This window comes from Dioscorea cayenensis, chromosome 15, assembly GCF_009730915.1.
Source record: "Dioscorea cayenensis subsp. rotundata cultivar TDr96_F1 chromosome 15, TDr96_F1_v2_PseudoChromosome.rev07_lg8_w22 25.fasta, whole genome shotgun sequence".
In the NCBI taxonomy this organism is placed as follows: domain Eukaryota; kingdom Viridiplantae; phylum Streptophyta; class Magnoliopsida; order Dioscoreales; family Dioscoreaceae; genus Dioscorea; species Dioscorea cayenensis.
Genome location: NC_052485.1, coordinates 7,070,817 through 7,087,667, shown reverse-complemented (window position 1 = coordinate 7,087,667; position 16,851 = coordinate 7,070,817). Strand labels below are relative to the sequence as shown.

Sequence of the window (16,851 nt, the reverse complement as noted above, 5' to 3'; positions counted from 1 at the left end):
AGGAAGCAGTCACCAGAGGTAAAGCACACCTTAAAAAGAACCATAGTAGAAAAGTGAAAAATAGGAGGAAAGGCAAAGTCCACCGTCTGGTATCCAAGGTCTTCTCAAGCTGGCAAGTGGAGATGATCACTCCTAAGAAGTAGGCTCGGTCGTCGCGTAGGTGTGATCTTCAGTTCTAGCACTCAAGAAATCAAAGGAGTGCTTAAGGGTCTGAATGGAGTCTCCTAGGATGCCTTGGGTTGGGTCCCTAGCTCCAAAAATCCAAGAAAGGAACATATGAATAATTTTGGCAATAACTGAAAGCGTGGGAAGTGCATGTAGGTTAAAAATATGATTCTTTCTTTCAAGCCATAACTTCCAAAAGATAGGCCTTGAAATCAGATCCCAAAAAAGTCGATGTTGGGCTTGAATGGAAGGAATCTAAGAAGTCCAATAGTCAGAAATAGAATGAGGATATACAAGAAACCCTAAATTATGTTTGAAGAAGTACCAAATGCTGTGGGAAAAATCTTAATTAAGCATGAGATGGTCCACTGATTTCGAGCCCTTATGACACAGCACATAAGTGTCGTTGCACTTTAGAGATTACAGCCTTTCTTGGCTAGACTGGTGAGAGTTGGAATTTTATTATCGTAAGTAAGCCAATAGAAAAGGGTTATTTTTCTAGCACATCTTGCTTTTCCAGAAAAGAGGGTAAAGGGGGCTATGAATACTACCATCCACCAGGATTTGATAAAAATATTTCATTGAGAAGGTTCTATTGTTTTCCAGGGTCCAGATTCACACGCCATCTTATTCACTAAGACTATGCGGAATAGCAGTGAAAAGGGGCAAGATTTCTTCTATAGTAGCTATGCGAAAGATCCTATCTGGAGAATGGAGTTCCGCAGAAAAGGTTCTTAAGGATGACCAGGGGATGTTGCAATCATTATAAAGATTGGGACAAATATCTTTGGGGGCTCTACCATCTAACCAGTTGTCATGCTTAAATAGAGTGGATGTGCCATTCTTAATGATCTTTGAAGAAAAAAAATCTGAAAGAAGGCAGAATGGGTGTAATTTCTGTCCAGAAGAAGGATTTGCTTCTAGGTGGTATGTGAAACAAAGGTTCAGGAGGGCCACTAGCCAAGTAGTTAAAGTTGATGATTTTGAAACAACAACTATTATTATCTGAAATGATCCTCCACCACCACTTGCCTAGGATTGCTTTGTTGAAGTGTTGGATGTTGAGGATACCCCATCCTCCATCCTTCATGGTCTACATATCCTATTCCAAGCAACTTGATGAAATCCTTTAGGACCTAGTTCAGATCCTTTCCAGAGAAAATCTCTACAAATCCTATCTATCTCATCGGATACCCATACCGGTAATTTAAACACAAACATCTAGTAGTTGGGAATAGAAGATAGGACTGAGTTTAGTAAACTGAGTCTATCTCCTAGAGAGAGGTAATTGGATTTCTAGGAAGTAAGCCTTGATTGGACCTTCAGAATAAGATTCAACTAGTTTTGTCACCTTCATCATTTTCAGGAATTTCGATCCCCCAGATAAGTTAAGGGACGGCAATCTCTTGTGCAGTTAAGGGTAGAAGAGGAGTTTACATTTGGTTGAAAGCCAAAGTTAGTGAAATACAAATAACTTTTAGAGAAGTTGATGGTAAGACCGAAAGAACCTTCAACAAGGTAGAGAACCAACTTAATAACTTGAAGATCTTTCTACCCTCCCGTTGAAAAGATGATCAGATTAGGTCGTCCATATATCATAGGCGACTGATGTTACCAAGTTGTCCAAGTGGGACTTCTAATAAGACTTTGGAGAGGAGCGCATGTGTGAACATTGCATACAAGGATCTGCTACTAAGGCAAAGAGTAAGGGTGACAAAGGATCTCCTTGGCGAAGACCATGCTTACATCGAATGTATCGATGTGAAGAACCATTGATTAGAATCAGAATTTTGGCAGAGGTGAGGATAATTTGAATCCATGAAATCCAACGAGGGCCAAACCTCCTAGCAACTAGGACATCCAAGAGAAAATTCCAGTCCATGGAGTCAAAAGCTTTAGCGAAATCAACTTTAAAGGCTAGACCTGCAACTTGCATTTTTGAAGGCTGAAAATTAGCTCTTGTGCCGCAATTATGTTGTCAGTTATACCTTTAATGAACACCAACTAGGAATCATCTATTGGGAATGATTTTCTAATATGATGTTTATTAGTATTTAGGTCTTTATAATAACTTTTTATAAGTAATGAGAGTTTTAATTCGTGGGTAACGACATATTTTCTTAGATTGTGTGCAATGGTTGTGCGAAAATGACCAAAACCTTTATATATGTGCGCCTCCATCCTCACTTGCTCTGTTGGGGATACATTCTTAGCGGTCAAATCGTTAATTTTGTCCAAAAAAATTAAAGAAAGATCATATGTTCTTCTGCTACTTCTTTGGCTCCTAAAGATGAGCCACTTCACCTCATTTTTTTACCTTTCGCTACATGTTTATTCTGATTTTTAGTGCTTAATTTTCACAAATTTTTTTATGTTTATTTTAAAATCTAAGATGGTTGAGATCTCGTTAAATTCATCTCTCTTGAAACATTAGATTTTAGCACAATCCGAATTTTTTTCAATACCCTTCGAAATCAACTGTATCATCATTAGCATTGACCATAAAGTTCTGTGGTTCAATTTCTACAACTTCGAGAAAGAAGAAACAGAAACTAGAGAATTAACTATCCTAATTAAATGCAATACTGATTTTTCAACCTAACTAAATACTTCCAAGCACACAAGCACAAAATAAAATTAGAGACACTTCTTCATTTTGTTTCTTTCTCCTCAAGTTGACAGGTTTGAGAAATGTGGGTAATATATAAATAGGAATCAAACTGTTGATTTTTGAATTAGAAGAAGAATGAAATATTACTACTCTATTATGAGGATAGTATTTTTTTTTTTTTTGGTTAAACATTAGAGATAAAGAAAATAATTAAATTTTCTATAGTTCAAATGATCAAATAAAAAAAAAGCAAATGAAATGAGTAGCTTATATTAAAATTATGATATATGTTAACTTAGGTAGTCAGACCCGGGCTAGACCAGCCGCTCCAATTGGGTTGGACCAGACTCGAGCACTAGGCCAGTCTGGTTCAGTACACAAAACCGGTTAAAGAAACAATTGGTCTTGAACCTGATGAACCGGCCGGTTTATCTGGTTTCAACAGTCAGTTAAAAAATAAAAAAATAAAAAACCCCTAACATCTATTATCTTATCATTGACTCAAGATTATTTTCCAATATCCAGAGCCTAGACTCCAGACTCTCCACCCGTGATGATGTGTGTCAAAAGAAATGAAGGAAGAATGGTTGTTTTGAATGACTGAAGCTGAAGAAGAGTATCAGAATCAGAAGGCAAAGCTAATCAAAGAAAGTTAAATCTCAGCCGTAGATGTAGTTAAGAATGAGGTCCACTTCTAAGTTGTAATCTCCATCGTTGATTTCTTTATATAAGAATGTAACCTAGTAGTGCAGGGGACTAAGATGAAACTAGTGGAATTGCTCCTTCATCCTTTTCTCTTCTCCGACTCCTCTTCTTCTCTTCTTTTCTAGATCTTCATCCTTTGGCTTGATTTTACAAGGTTTCTACACAACAATGGTATCAAAGATCGATCTTGGCCATGGCTAACACCTCCAAGAAGCAGGATCTGAAAGATTTGGAGAGTTTAATGTGAGAAATTGATGAAAAGCATAGCAAGGCTTTTCAAGAAGTCAGAGAACAAAATCTCTCAAATCCATTGAAGAGGTTAAACAAGAAGTCAAAGAACAAACTCTCAAATCCATGGAAGAGATTAAGCTGCTGATTTCTGGCATTGCTCTGCAGAATACTGAGGTACAATCTCATAATCAATCTCCAGTTATGGCTAATAGTAGTGGAATTCTTAGAGCAAGATGGAATTCATCTATGTCTAGTCATTATTCCAAGATAGAATTTCCCTATTTTGATGGTACTGCGTTGGTGGAATGGTTATTCAAAGTTGAACAGTTCTTTGAGATAGATCATACCCTTGAGCCAAACAAGGTGAAAATGATTTCCGTTCATTTGGAGGGCAAAGCTTTACACTGGTATAAAGCTTTCTTGAACACGAAAGATAGAGGGAAAGTGTATGTCTGGAAGAAATTTGTAGAAGCCTTAACTGCACATTTTGGTGGGCATGCTTTTACTGATTCTCTAACGGAATTGAAGAAATTGAAATAGATGGGGTCATTGCAGCAATACATGGAGGAATTTGATGTGCTATATTGTAAGAGTGGATTGAATGAAGATCAGGTTGTTTGCCATTTCCTTGGTGGATTAAAAGAGGAAATTGAACTTTCGGTGAAGATCTTTAAGCCTACATCCTTGCAATTGGCATTTGCTCTTGCTAGAGTTCATGAATTATTATGGACCTAAAGGGGTATGCTGGAGTCAAGACAAGGAAACAAAGATGGTAGCTCGCGATTGCAACCTTCAAAGTCTGTGGTGAGATATTTTATTCCTACAAATAAGTACACTGAAGCTAATAAATCTGGAAGGATGTCTTCAATAACAGTTGGTGGTAACCCTAATAAATCAACAAGGAAGCTGACAAATAAGGAGACGGAAGATAGGAGGTTGAAAGGTTTGTGTTTTTGGTGTGAAGAAAAATATATTCCAGTTATAGATGTAAAATGAAGCAATTTAATATGTTGATTGTGGAAAACAATGATGAGAGGGAAATAGAGGAAGTAGAGGATGTTGTAGAGATGGAAGAATTATCTGACATTACACAAGAATTATCTAACAATATGCCGATACAGAGTTTTGAGTCGATGCCTCCAAAGTTATCCTTCAATGCCCTTACCAGTACTTATAGTTTCCAAACTATGGGTGTTAAGGGGTCAGTGGGTACTAGCACATTGTTTCTGTTAGTTGATTCGGGAAGTACTCATAATTTCAAGTGTGTCGAGATTTCTCTTGGAATATGCAAGGTTACAAATTTCAGGCTGATTTCTTGATATTCCCACTTGATAATTTTGACATGGTCTTGGGAATTCAGTGGTTAGCTGGCTTAGGTGATGTAGTATGGAATTTTCAAAAATTACAGATGAAGTTCCAAGCTGGAAGTAAAGAATATGTGCTCAAAGGAGAAGATAAAAATCAGTTATAGTGTATTTCGGAGGACAAGAATGAGCAATCTATTAGGTAAGGAATCACAATTGTCCTTATCTCAATGCTTTGCAATTTCAATTTAGCATTCTCAAAATGTTTTAGAGAGTTAAGTCAAGTGACCTGAAGTCTAGGTTGAAATTGCTACCAACTGATATTGCTCAAGTAATTCCACAACATGTGGGGGTGTTTGGTGAACCTCAAGGATTACATCCAATCATATTACAAGACCATAAAATTGTGTTGAAGGATGGGGCACAGCCAGTGTGTTTGAGACCCTATAGATATGGGGTGCTACAGAAAAATATCATCAAAAAATTGACTTAAGAGTTATTAAATGAGGGAGTAATACAAAATAGTAATTCTCCATTTGTGTCTCCAGTGGTGCTAGTTAGGAAGGAGGGTACCTGGAGGTTATATATCGATTATAGAAGCCTTAACAGTGTCACTGTGAAGAATAAATTTATGATACCTGTGATGGAAGAATTATTAGATGAATTACATGGGGCAACTGTCTTCTCAAAATTGGATCTGAAATCAGGTTATCACCAGATAAGGATGCATCCTATAGATATATCCAAGACAAAATTTAGAACACATGTGGGGCACTTTGAGTTCAAGGTGATGCCCTTTGGGCTCACAAATGCTCCAACATTTCAAGGATTAATGAATGAAGTGTTCAAACCATTTTTAAGAAGATTTGTTCTAGTGTTTTTCGATGCTATATTGATTTACAGTGTTGATATGGGACAACATGTTGAACACTTGGGTATAGTGTTGCAGTTATTGAAGCAAAACACCTTGTATGCCAAACTCAATAAGTGTAATTTTGCAGTTCCTTTAGTGGAGTATTTGGGTCACATCATTTCTAGAAATGGGGTAGCGACTGATCCAGTTAAAATTTAGGCAATATAGAATTGGCCAGTACCAAGTACAATTAAATAGCTGTGAGATTTTTTGGGTCTTGCAGGTTACTATAGAAGGTTCATCAAGAATTTTGCTCAACAATCATATCCATTATACTCATTGCTTAAAAAATTAGAGGTGTTCCAATGGAATGTGCAGGCTCAGGAAGCTTTTAACAAGTTAAAATTGGCTCTAATGATAGCTCCAGTGTTAGCCTTGCCTGATTTCAGTCACAACTTCACAATTCAAACAGATGTATCCAAGTTTGGAATAGGGGATGTTCTTTTGCAGAGGAGGCATCCAATAGCTTACATCAGTAAGATGCTTTCCATTAAGCATAAATCTTTGCCTATATATGATAAAGAGATGTTCGCAATTCTGTTTGCAATTAAGAAATGGGAGCAGTACTTAATGGGTAGACATTTCATCATTCAAACAGATCATAAAACATTGAAGTATCTACTAGAGCAAAAGATAACTACTCCTAGTCAGTATACCTGGTTGTCCAAGCTGATGTCACATGATTATGAAATTTAGTACAAACCTGGGAGGGAAAATTCAGCTACAGATGCTCTCTCAAGGATTGAATTTCTAGGAATTTAGTTGCAAGCTATTTTTATTGTAACTAATGATTTACTAGATCAAATAAAAAATTCCTGGTCTAGAGATGAAAAATTACAGAAGATAATTCATTCTCTATAGAAAGGGCATAATCATTCACATTACTCTTGGAGTCAAGGCCAGTTATTGTGGAAAGGAAAATTGGTGATTGGGCAAGATGCAGCATTAAGAACACAATTGTTGAAACTTTTTCATGATAGTGTAATTGGAGGCTATTCGAGATTGCATGCCACTTATCAGAGACTAGCAACAATTTCCTTCTAGAGAGGAATGTGGAAGACAGTATGGGAATTCGTTAGAAGTTGTGAGGTGTGTCAAAAATATAAGTATGAGAATGTGGCAACACCGGGCCTCTTGCAGCCATTGCCCTTGCCTCAATCCATTTTTACTGACTTAACCATGGGTTTTATTGAAGGATTGCCCAAGTCAAATGGTCAGGATGTGATTATGGTGGTAGTGGTAGGCTAACTAAACATACCCATTTCATTCCCTTGCCACATCCATACACTACAACAAAGGTAGCCCAGAAATTTGTGGATTATGTGTACAAATTACATGGATTCCCATCTTCAATTGTTAGTGATAGGGATCCTATCTTCTTAAGTAATTTCTGGCAGGAGTTGTTTCGGGTGCAAAGTGTGGAATTGAAGTATACTTCAGCTTACCATCCACAATCAGATGCCCAAACAGAAGTTGTGAATAGGAGTTTAGAATGTTATCTTCGTTATATGTCCGGTCATCTACCGAAAAATTGGTGTACTTGGTTATCATTGCCAGAGTTTTGGTATAACACATTCTATCATTCAACCATTAAATTGGCTCCCTTCCAAGCATTATATGGTGTAGCTCCTCCTATACATCTTCCATATTTTCCTCGCGATTCTCCTATAGCAGTTGTGGATGTTTTCATGCAAGAAAAGGAGTAAATTATTCAATTGCTCAAGAAACAACTTTCAAAAGCACAACAGAGGATGTCAAAGCAAGCTAATAAGCATCGCACAGACAGGCAATTTGAAGTGGAAGATTTGGTTTATTTGAAGTTACAGCATTATATTCAAGGTTCAGTGGTTGCAAGAGAAGTGCCAAAGTACTTGAAAAGGTTGGGCTCATGGCATATAAATTGGAGCTATCCCTCAACATCCATTCTGTTTTCCGTGTGTCCTTACTCAAAAGAGCTTTGCCAAGAACACAAATGGGAGCAGAATTACCAACTCTAACCTTAATAACCACTGAAGTTAAACCCTTTGCCATATTCGACAGAAGAGTAGTTAAACGCAAAAATGCAGCTGCTACTCAATGGTAGATTCATTGGAGTAATTCACAGCCAGTGGAGGCCACCTAGGAGTTTGCAGAGGATTTGCAAAGAAGGTATCTGGATTTTCCTAGAAGACAAGGGATCTTTAGTGGGGAGTATTGATGTGTGTCAAAAGAAATGAAGGAAGAATGGTTGTTTTGAATGATTGAAGCTAAAGAAGAGTATCATAATTGGAAGGCAAAGCTAATCAAAGAAAGTTAAATCTCAGCTGTAGATGTAGTTAAGAATGGGGTCCACTTCTAAGTTGTAATCTCCATCATTGATTTCTCTATATAAGAATGTAACCTAGTAGTGCAGGGGACTATGATGGAATTAGTAGAATTGCTCATTTCTCCTTTTCTCTTCTCTGATTCCTCTTCTTCTCTTCTTGTCTAGGTCTTCTTCCTTTGGGTTGATTTCATAGGGTTTCTACACATCACCATGAGGCCGTGACCCAATCATCTCTGGAGTCGGGAGAAGAAGGAAGGAGGTAGAGGAAGAAGAGGACACAGGCAGTGGAGAGAAGAAGAAGGACGACGGACAATGTCGGAGAAGAGGTCATTGATGAACTTCAAGATAGAGAGATCTAACCGAGTGAAAGCACTTTGGATTTCTAAGGATTTTTTTTAACTACTCTACACCGAGGTCAGCAAGGATTTTTTTTTTATATAATAATAATAATTGGAAAATCGGTTATATATAATGTTTTTTATTTTTTATTAAAAAAAGGTTTTGAATATGGAATCAAGAGTTGTTTTGTTTGATAGGTTATGTATTTGATTTAAAAACTAATATTGGTCTGATTTTAAAAATTAATATAATATTTACTGTAGTTTATTTTATATTTTTATTTATTAAATCCGGTTCAACCCAGTTCGACCGCGGTTGGACCTCTGAACCTTGATATTCTTTGGTCAAAGGTTCAGTCTGGTTCTGACTACCTAGATAAAAGAAAAAAAAGAAAATTTTTGTTTTTTAACAATCTGGGGAATGGAAGCAGAGCTTCCCTTCGGTTCTCCCCGAAAACAATCTCCTTTTTTTGAACCTATTTATAAGGAACTCGAAAAAAAAATTCGAAAAGTAAAAAAGAAATTTTTTCGAGTTTTAAGAGTTTTCAAAGAAAGAAAAAAATGGTTTCTGAAAGTTAGGAAAGAAAGAACGGGATGGATCCTCCCAATAGTTCTAATTCGAAAACAAATAATGAAAGAATTTGAAAAAGTAAACCCAATTTTCTTATTTAAATTGGGTAAAGTGAAAGTATATGAACCACATGAAAAAAGTACCGCCGGTTGGATCCAACCTATTCTTGAAATAAACAACTCGCACACACTCCCTTTCCAAAAAAAATCAATACACCAAGCACTATACTCAGATTTATTGGATTTGTTGCTAAAATATCGGTATTAAATGCGAAACTTCCAGCGAATGGATAGTGCCCTACCAAGAAAACAAAAGAATCGGTTACATTTTTTTGTTTCACAATTTAACTAATAATTCAAGTTTCAGTTAAATTAATCATTTTGCCTAACTGTTTTTACGTAGATGATAAGTAAAAAAGCAGTAGGAACTAGAATAAAGAGTGCAATAGTAATAAATGCGAGAATATTTACTTCCATAATCTCATTGTTTTTTGTTTCACAATAACTCAGGATCTAATCCCATAGAGATGAGAAATTTAACTCCTGTAAATTCAATGGGATGAATTGAGATATTGAATCGATCGGATCAATATTATGAATAATATATGATCTATCAAATAGATTAATCGTCGAGAATTGAATAGTATAATAACATAGGAAAATCTTTTATCCATTATTCATAAATAATCAAAAATGGGATTCATGTGATCCAATAAAGAATCCCATCGAATTTTGCATCTCATACTTTTCCACTTTTTTCTATAACCTACCGTCTTCTTTATACTTAAACATACAATTATCTTATGAAATAGCATATGACTGCTATATTACGGGTCACACTTATCCGAAAAGTAGAGGTGAGATGGAAAAAGAGCAGATTAAGTATAAAAGATTTATTTAATATTCCAACAAATTTACTTAACAGAAGAAAATGGGAAATTTGAATGAGAATGAAATAGATTGTTTCCAATTAGTAATTGAGAATACACAACCAAAGTCAGAACTAGAAAAAGTGTAATTTAACCCGAAAAGTATTCTGCCCAGGTAATTATAATAAGTGCATTCTGTATCCTACGATAAACCAATACAATTTGTGTATGTACTCCTGATAAAAATATTGGCATCCTATTCCATTTCATTGATCAAGAACAATTGAAAAAGAAAGTTAAACGAGTATCTCTTTCCATACTTAATTTAATATAGTAATACGGCCACTTGTACCAATCCACCTATGTTTCCACACCATCAATCGATACTGGATTTCTCTGATGATAAATACGAAACAGAAAGCAAAAGAAAAAAGATCCCCCACCTAGAGGGAATTAGATCTTGGTGCCTGCCCCTTTTCACAGAGAATAGAGAGATGAATTGATGGTTCTAGTTCAGGACTGACGGGGCTTGAACCCGCAGTTTCCGCCTTGACAAGGCGGTGTTCTGACCGATTGAACTACAATCCCAGTGAGGTCTATGATGGCATACATAGGGTTTGTTTCATAAAAATATTCTTTTTGTTGTGGTGTAAACGAGACAAGAATGATATATTGATATCAACATGGCTGACTATAGATTATTAGTAACCATTGGAGATTATTAGTAATCACTGGTTATTGCCTACAATGTATAATCCATTTTTTAAGGACTCTTTTTCTCTCTTGATACTTAAGGATCATCAATCTAAATCCTTAGATTGATCAAAACGGATGAGAAAAATATAAATATATGAATAGAGCAAAAAAAAAAAATGGACTCTTTCTCTTTATTTCTACTTATTGGATTTGAATATTCCTGTAGAACAAATTGGTTATATCATATTCATGGGGCGGCAAACTTTTGGGCCGAGCTAGATTTGAACCACCGTAGACATCGTTTACAATCCGTCCCCATTAACCGCTCGGGCATCGACCCAGGAAGACTTAATTCTAGGTTTATTGACAATCTACTCCATGATTCACTTTTTTTTCGTAGTACCACACCCCTAGGGGAAGTCGAATCCCCATTGCCTCCTTGAAAGAGAGATGTCCTGAACCACTAGACGATAGGGGCATATCAGCCCGACCGTCATCATATTATCATGATAGTATGAGTAGTTTTTTTGGAATTGTCAACTCTAATATCGAAGGATGAGGGTTTAAATTTCTTTTAAAATGTGAAATTTTAATATATATTTCCTTTGGTATTTTTTTACTTTTTCATTTTAACTAAATCACATGGATTAACAAAATTTTTTAAAGTTAATTAGTAATTTAAAATTTAGAAGAATTATATTAATTATTAAAAATTATTTTTATTTAAAATATGTTTTAAAAATATATAGTTGAATATAATTATATTAAATATAAAAAAATAAATTTAATATAAAAAATAATATTTAATATTCTAAAATTTTTTAAATAGACAAATAAAAAATTAAAGAAAATATTTAAAATAAAATAAATAAATAAACTGAAAGGGGCATTTGATACGAGAATCACTTATCCGCATTAAACACAAAAAGAGGTTATTTTCTCGATGAGCTCATCAGTTACGCAACCACAACATCGCATTTCAAAGTCATTCCAGCGTGCTTTGACTTTCCCATTGATTTTTTTCAAATGGCAGGGCCCCCATTCGAAATATATATATATTATATATAGTAATTTATTATATGCTGCATCAGCCTCAAAATCAAGCAGAGCTTCCTTGTGAGTTCATCAGATCTTGAATCCTATAAATTAAGAGGAAAGAAAAACAACACACTCAGTTTCTCAAAAGACTTTACACTGAAGAAATGGAAAAGAAGACAGTGATCCCCAGAGTGGAACTGGGAACTCAGGGATTACAGGTGCTTGTCTCACTATACCATTATTCATTTCCTTTGAAGCACTTCTTCTTTCTTTTCTTTATTTGACTAAGAAAATATTTTAACTATTAGTTTAGCTATTGTCGTCCATGTAGGTATCAAAGTTGGGGTTTGGATGCATGGGTCTCACTGGGGGTTACAACTCCCCTCTGCCAGAAGAGGAAGGAATTGCCATCATTAAGCATGCATTCAACCAAGGGATCACCTTCTTTGACACCTCTGACCTTTATGGACCTAATACTAATGAGATCTTGATTGGCAAGGCAAATCCCTAATGTTTTTCCTTTTTTTTTTTTATTTCTAAATGGTTCATTATTTAGAAGAGAAAATTGAGAAAAATTGGCATTTGTAGGCATTGAAGGAGTTGCCAAGAGAAGAGATCCAATTGGCTACAAAGTTTGGCGTTGTGAGTGGGGGCCCTGGACTTGCTATGCAGGTGAATGGGAAGCCAGAGTATGTGAGGGCTTGTTGTGAGGCCAGTCTCAAGAGACTCCAAGTTGACTACATTGATTTGTATTATCAGCATAGGATTGATCAGACTGTTCCTATTGAGGAAACTGTGAGTTTGTTTTTTTACCCTCTTTTCTTCTTACATATATGTAAAGAACAAGAGTAACTAATCCCTTTGTGGGGTGCGCTTGTTGTGTTAACTCTTGATGAAATCCATATTAACAATAATGTTTGCATAGATTGGAGAACTGAAAAGGTTGGTGGAAGAAGGAAAAGTGAAGTATATTGGTTTATCAGAGGCAAGCCCAGATACAATCAGGCGGGCTCATGCGGTGCATCCCATTTCTGCAGTTCAAATGGAATGGTCTTTATGGACTCGTGATCTTGAACAAGAGATTATCCCACTTTGCAGGTCTAAATCAAGTTCATAGTTTGTGTTTTTCCCCATCTTATTGTTTGAGTTTTGTAACAAGAATTGCTCTTTATTATTATGCAGAGAACTTGGAATTGGAATTGTACCATACAGTCCACTCGGCCGAGGATTTTTTGGTGGCAAAGGAGTTACAGAATGTCTTTCTGAAAGCACAGCCTTGGTATGTATGCACAAGTGATCATGCATCCACAAGAAGTTGGTTCATTAGCAAAGTTGAAGTATATTTTTGACTGAATGTTAGGTTCAACATCCAAGGTTTACTGGTGAGAATTTGGAAAAGAACAAAGCGCTGTATGTGAGAGTAGAGAATTTGGCTAAGAAACATCAATGCAGCCCTGCTCAGCTAGCTCTTGCTTGGGTTCTTCATCAAGGGGATGATGTTGTTCCTATCCCTGGTAAGCATTTTATAAATTTCCAATATGAATATTTCTGATTCATAACATCTTTTCTTCTTTCTTATAATTTCAGGGACAACCAAAATCAAGAACCTGGACGGTAACATTGGTGCTTTGCAAGTGAAGTTGACAGATGATGCCATGAAAGAGACTTCTGATTTAGTATCAGAAGAAGTGGTGGCAGGTGGAAGAAGCTTTTTTGGAACCGATGAAAAGTTCGACTGGAAACATGCAAACACACCACTTCCCAGATCAGCTTGAGATTTCAAACCACGTCTATGTTTTATGTATCTCACTTTGGATGATATAATAAAAGTTTATTTGAATCATGCATGTTTCCATGGTTGAATGAAAACCCTCTCTAGCTCTTAATTGAATGGCGCTTATATTGTGAGAATAAATTTATTCTCTCTAGCTCTCACTGCATTCTGAATAAATGAATCTTATTCTGTTGATGGATTTATATATGGTACCCGTAAGAGAATTCAGCAGTTCTTCACTTCTATTTTGTTATATTTACGATATTTTTAAGTAATGAACCAAGTCTATCTTTAAGTTTTTCTCTTACAGTCAACAAATAAGAATAGAAGTTCAATAATGTTCTAACGTCATTTTCTTCTTGCACCTTGTGTTAATGTCGTCATTTAATCAATAATCTATACTTATTTTGTCTAGTCATCAAGCATTTGGAGTATTTTGTCATGGATTATCTTTTTCCATATCCCCATTCAATCCAAAAGTTTAATCAAATAGGATGGATTTTTGAAATTATATATATATATATATATATATATATATATAAAGCTGCAGGACGAGAAACAAAAAACGGTCACCTTCAAGAATAGTTTCACAAAACAAAGCACACAATCAATAAAATAGGAAAAAAACAATTGAGAAAGAGAGGTTCGATCACCCTCACGTATCCGATGTAATTTATTTTTGAAAAAATAGATAAACCACATGCATTAAATAAAAAGACGGTACATAGTAGCACAATCCACTAGATGTGGTACAAAACAAGCCAACCCAAAATAAAGGTCCAATTCCATGAGAGGCCGTCGGGCACCCTCCAATCCACAGCAGACCACTAGCCCGTACGATGTAATTTATTTGTCTTCACATTTTTTTTTGGACCTCATCCGCTCCCAACTATTACAACAACAATAATAATAACAATAATAATAATAATAATAATAATAATAATTATTATTATTATTATTATTATTATTTAGAAATGTGTACAACCCACTTTAAAAATGTGGAGATTCTAACCCTCATTTTCTAATACAACGTCTATTGCTATTTGAGTCTTTATATAAACTTTTTATAAGGACAACAGTTCAATTCGTAAATAAAGTCTCATTTTTAAAGTGCAAGTAATAGTTGTGCGAGAGTGGCCTCTTTTTTATATGTGTGGGGCTCCACCCTCACTTGGCTAAGACTTGTGTATTTTTATTTTTTTTTTAGCAGTCTAGTCGTTGATCTTTTTATAAAAAATCTATTTCTTTACCTCACAAAGATGAGGCACTTCACCTCATTTTTTTTACCTTTCGCTCCCATGTTTATTCTATTTTTAGCGCTTAGTTTTCACAAATTTATGATGTTTGCTTTAAAAGTTGAGATGGTTTTTTTTTTTAGAAAATATAGATAAACCACGAGTTCATTATAGGATGGAAACATAATATATAGATGGTTGTATCTCTTGAAACATTAGGTTTAAGCACACTGCCAAATTTTTTTCAAAAATTCCTCCAAGTCAACTTTATCATCATTAGATTTGACCATATGTTTTTCAGTTCAGTTTCTGCAACTTCAAGGCAAAAGAAACGAGGACTAGAGAATCAACTATCCTAATTAAACACAATCTTGATTTTTTAACTTGACTAATCACTTCCAAGCACAAACATAAATTAGGGTGTGTTTGGATAAAGATAATGATTGCTAAGGAATGAAAATAGACATAAATATTAATGCTAATACCCATTTGGATACGTATAAAAATGAGAATTCAATCCTGACCTCTGGAATTAAAGATTGATTTTCATTACATCATATCTAAAGATAATGGGGAGGAATTTATAGATTTTGATATATTTGCCCTGTTTCCATAATTGTTCCAGTAATCAAGAAGGTCTGAATAATATAAACTATTTAACATAAATATTTAATTATAATCATTAAAATGAATAATAATATCTAAATTATTTCAAAACGAGGCAGTTTCATCCTTTTTTTTAAAAAAAGTATACTACACCAAATATTTATTTAAAAAACCTAATCATACTAATTAAAATAATAATAATTGTTTTGAATTATTTAATTAATATTTGGTAATAATTTAAGTAAATAAGATATACAAAATATTTCACAAATAAAAAATTTGTCGTAAATAATATTTCACTATTATTTATCAGTAATACGGGTAAAATGGTTAATTTATCACAATTTCCCCTTCTCTTTTTCCCAGTGAATTTTTGTCACGTCCCGAATATGGTGCGTTGACAAACGGCGGCAGACCAATAGGGCGGGGCCCAGTGAACCTACAAGGCCTCAAAACCTAAACACAGACTAAGAGTAGAAAAATAACTGACAAAATACCAAATAAGAGTACAACTTAAGGTTTACAACCAAACCCAAATACAAGGCAAATGAAATACAGCATGACCTACAAGGAGGTTCTTAAACAATAATACAACAGATGCAAAGACATAAGCCATAAGACATAAAACACAATTTCAAAGAAGACATTTAATAGAAGCCTTCTAAGATCCCTGGGTCTACTGCTCCTGATCTGAAAAGGATTTAAAGATAATCCATGAGCTCATAGCCCAGTAAGTAATCCAAAACAAACTGAAAACAAAAAGTTTAAATATCAAATTGTACAAAAATCAATAGCGCCAAAAAGGATTATCCAAAACCAAAGGAGGAAATGTAGATAACAAAATCCAGAATATGTCTCCAAATTCACTGTAAGTGCCAAAAGTCATTTGTTTATTCTCGGTGATGCACTCGAGCCAAAAATAACAAAAAAATCATTTATTTACCATCGGTGACCCGAGACTCGAATACCGGTGGCCGTTGATTATTTCACCGAACGGACACGTGCAGCAATCGCAGCCTCATTTTTCCCAAAAATTACTTGTCGACAAGGTCGTGGGTTTAACCCCCACCGACGTGGTTGCATATCGCTCATTTGGAGACCAAAAATATTCATACGGATTCCAAAGTCAAGAATACAGAAATTTCACCCGTATCTTCCAAAAATTCAGGTAATATTACAAAGTAAATAAAAAAATAAATAACAAATGCTAAAAACAATTAAATAATTAAAATAATTGCTAAATACACAAAATATTTCCAACTTCCAAATCCTGCCAGACTCCCACATTAAGAGGTAAAGAAATGTAAATTACCACTAAAAACATCTCATAAAGAAAATGATAATAATAATAATAATAATGAATAAATAATTACTCAAAATCCGCCAACCCTCTAATTCTATTAGAATGACTAAGATTTTAATTCCAAATCATCATGTTGTATGATTGGATAGTAAAATAAAATATTATTATAAAAATATTGTTAATAAGGG

General features: G+C 34.9%; 1 protein-coding gene across 1 annotated transcript; it reads left to right on the top strand.

Annotated features, from left to right (window-relative positions):
* Positions 1 to 11,790: 11,790 nt before the first annotated feature.
* On the top strand, positions 11,791 to 13,588 carry LOC120276851 (probable aldo-keto reductase 1). The gene is made up of 7 exons (XM_039283579.1): positions 11,791 to 11,963; positions 12,077 to 12,244; positions 12,334 to 12,540; positions 12,671 to 12,843; positions 12,928 to 13,024; positions 13,106 to 13,259; positions 13,333 to 13,588. The coding sequence occupies exons 1-7, from the start codon at positions 11,910 to 11,912 to the stop codon at positions 13,518 to 13,520; spliced, it is 1,041 nt and encodes a 346-aa protein (XP_039139513.1). The 5' UTR covers positions 11,791 to 11,909; the 3' UTR covers positions 13,521 to 13,588.
* Positions 13,589 to 16,851: the final 3,263 nt, after the last annotated feature.